The 3,408-nt window shown below is 50.3% G+C and overlaps 1 protein-coding gene across 1 annotated transcript; it reads left to right on the forward strand.

Annotated features, from left to right (window-relative positions):
- The first annotated feature begins 373 nt into the window (after positions 1-373).
- Positions 374-2,652, forward strand: PRND (prion like protein doppel). The gene has a single exon (XM_045810309.2). It carries the CDS (start codon positions 374-376, stop codon positions 908-910), a length of 537 nt encoding a protein of 178 aa, XP_045666265.2. The 3' UTR covers positions 911-2,652.
- Positions 2,653-3,408: the final 756 nt, after the last annotated feature.

Raw genomic sequence — 3,408 nt, forward strand, 5'->3', positions numbered from 1 at the left:
GATCCTCTGATTGGAAAGACTCGGGAGCACCAAAGAAAACCTATATGTTATTATGTCATGACTCGCGTATTTTCCCATGCATATTCAAAGGCTTTCTAATTGCCAGTTGTAACTTCTTATCTGTCGGAGAAAACCAGATCTCCGCCCTGAACGCATATAATTCCAGGCAAAAGCAAGAAACTCGGTATTGCCTTAGCCTGTGCAACCCGAGCCCGGGAAAACTATTCTGCTTTTGGAAACCTTGAATGTCGCAAGGATGCACTCCTTAGAATCGCCTGCACACGGGAGGGGGCGGGGGAGCCCGGGAACGACACCCCCCCCCCCCCCGGGAAGGTAACTCGGCCGGGTCTTTGCTCTTGCAGATCCCAGCACCATGAGGAAGCATCTGGGCGGATGCTGGTTGGCCATTGTCTGCGTCCTGCTGTTCAGCCAGCTCTCGGAGGTCAAGGCGAGAGGCATAAAGCACAGAATCAAGTGGAACCGCAAGGCCTTGCCCAGTACCTCCCAGGTCACGGAGGCGCGCACGGCTGAGATCCGCCCCGGGGCCTTCATCAGGCAGGGCCGGAAGCTGGATATCGACCTGGGAGCCGAGGGCAACAGGTACTACGAGGCCAACTACTGGCAGTTCCCCGACGGCATCCACTACAACGGCTGCTCCGAGGCCAACGTGACCAAGGAGAAGTTCGTGAGCGGCTGCATCAACGCCACGCAGGTGGCCAACCAGGAGGAACTGTCCCGCGAGAAACAGGACAACAGGCTTTACCAGCGGGTCCTCTGGAGGCTGGTCAGGGAGCTCTGCTCCGTCAAGCACTGCGATTTCTGGCTGGAGAGGGGAGCCGGACTGCGGGTGGGCGGCGACCAGCCCCTGCTGCTCTGCCTGCTGGTTTTCATTTGGTTTATCGTGAAATAAGCTTGCAGGCGGGCCGGCGGCCGCAGGGACCCGAGGGTGAGCCATCGGCTGCGGTGTCCCAGGTCTCCTGCAGGCCCCAACCCCCGCGAGTCCCGAAGGTACCAAAGAGCAGCGAATCTTCAGTGCCTCGAGGAGCCCTGGCGAGTCTCCCCTGGGGCGTCTGTCTGTATCGGATCAATGTGTGTGCACCGAGCCCCTGCAGGCTCTCCCGCGGGCGGCCGCACAGTCACTGGCTTCTCGGCTCCCCCGGGGGGCGTGTGGCAGTTGCGCCCCGCAATAAATGAATGTCCGGTGAACAGAGAAGAGAACTTGCCAGGGACCGGCCGCAGGCTTCCCGGTCTCCCCAACCCCTCCCAGAGACAGGCGTTCTTCCCACTGTGTAGACCAGGAAACGGAGGCTCCACGAGGCGTGGTGGCTAGAAAGCAGCAGAGCTAGAATTCAGTCCCTGCCTGTCCCACCCCAGATGTTCGCTCCCTGCAATCCCCGAGCTGCCCTGGGGTTCCTTTACTGCTCCCAACGCAGATTTCTGCCTGAGCGGATGGCCATGTATCCTGAGACCTCCTTCCACGCAGGTTGTATTTCATTCTTCTAATTGAACTGAGATCCAGCAAAGGGATTCAACGAACATGGAGGTAAAGCAAGATAAAGGCCAGAAATCATGGCGCAAGGCGATCTTGCCCCGCTGAATTCCCAGAGCAGACCATTTCCACAGCGGGATGTGTCTAGGGCACAAAGATTTCTTTCACAAGAAGGATAAGTGTTCGCTTTTCCTCTCTCTAAAATATCACCTGGATTTGAGAAAATATTTTTAAATGACACATTTGCTTTGTAATGTTCCCCTAGAGCTAGGCGCTTCTTTTTATGTACACGCGTGCGGGATTCCTAACTATGCCCCCTTTACACAGGTCCTGGGGCCGATCTCCAGCTGTTCTTTTACCTGCCACGTTGGGGTGGGGCTGTCATTTCTGTGAACTTATCACTATAAAAAAATAATCCCTTGCCAAAAAGTTTCAAAAGAAGCCATGTCTTTAGGGAGACCCAACAAAGATTCACTCATACCCTAAGCAAGAGTAGATAGGGCACTCAGGATCCCTCTTATTAGTTAAATATGTATTACAAAATACGAATACGGCTTAAATACAAATAATGAATCTAATGCTTTAAGATGCCCCCACAGGCCCTCTGGGGTGCTCTTAGAGCCCCCCAGGAATTGTTGAACCATATTTGGACACACTAGCTGCTGAATATTATCAATTCTCCTTTAAAGAGAGTCTGTAAGGGGGGGGTGTGCATTCTCAGACAGTTTATCCTAAGTACATGAATGTTGATAACGGTACCTCTTGTTCTGAGCCTCCGCTGCTATCAACGTTCTTCTCAAGGATACTTTTGGAAGGTTTTAACAGAGAACAGCAGTGGAGGACTTGGGGGCGGGGCAGCCCAGGGCAGCGGCCTCCCGCAAGGGGCCTGGGGGCCACCCTGCACTCAGTCAGTGCTGGAGGAGGATGGGATGGAGGCCGCCAGAAGGCCTTAGTCCTCAGGCTGCCAGGACTGCCCTCACCTTCCGCTTCCACGGTCCTGCTGAATTTTTGAACAGAGCACAAAATAAAAGTACAGACTCTATAGAGGTTATTTCTTGCATGTCAGGTTTTTAGTTTTATTTTTTAAACAATAACAAAGCAAGAAAGACGGGAGGAAAGAAAGAGAGAAAGGAAAGAAAGAAAGAAAAGGAAAAAGAGAAAGAAAGAAAGAAAGAAGAAAGAAAGAAAGAAAGAAAGAAAGAAAGAAAGAAAGAAAGAAAGAAAAGAAAAGAAAAGAAACTTACCTGAAGGCTAATACTGAAATTTTCAGTCCAGCTCTGCTGTGTTTAAACCAAAAAGGCACACACAGCCACGTAAGCAAAATGACTTCATTTCTTAGGCAAACACAGACCACGATATAGTACATTTTCTATAATTGCTGTCTTTTCTCATTTCATTAACAGGTCCAGAAACCAGACTTGTGTGGGGTGCGAAGGGCATGTGTATATGGTGATTCAAACGTCAAGTTTATTGATGAGGCTTTTTCACTGTAGACCACACGTGCTGGAACATCTTTGCTGCTGCTGACGAATTACGAGGTCCAGGGAAGGCTGTGTCTGGGTTTTCACGTTAGCCAAAGCTTGTCGAGCAGCTACTATGTCCAAGACATTGTGAGGGACGTCTGAATTATTCTTGATACAGTCATTTTAGAGGTGCATAACTTCACCAACCTTCACATTCTTGTCCCCTCCAAGTGTTGACTTTTCAAAATGTGTTTGTAGTAAAAGTGACATTTAAATTACAATAGAAATCCAGAACTCCGCGTCGCCCCCAGTCCCAGTGTCTGGTTGTCTGTGTGTTCAGTCTGCCCTCTTACCTCCTAGGCCTTCTCCACTTGCATATACAAATGGACATATTTGCAAAATACTACAGAAAAGCTTCTATATTTCAAGTATTCTCTTTATTGTATAGAACTCTAT

Source organism: Ursus americanus, chromosome 22 (assembly GCF_024610735.1).
Source record: "Ursus americanus isolate L20-20 chromosome 22, mUrsAme1.1.p, whole genome shotgun sequence".
Classification (NCBI taxonomy): Eukaryota; Metazoa; Chordata; class Mammalia; order Carnivora; family Ursidae; genus Ursus; species Ursus americanus.

Bases quoted from the DNA above. Each gene is read 5' to 3' on its own strand.
- PRND (XM_045810309.2), top strand. From the start codon at position 374: ATGAGGAAGCATCTGGGCGGATGCTGGTTGGCCATTGTCTGCGTCCTG.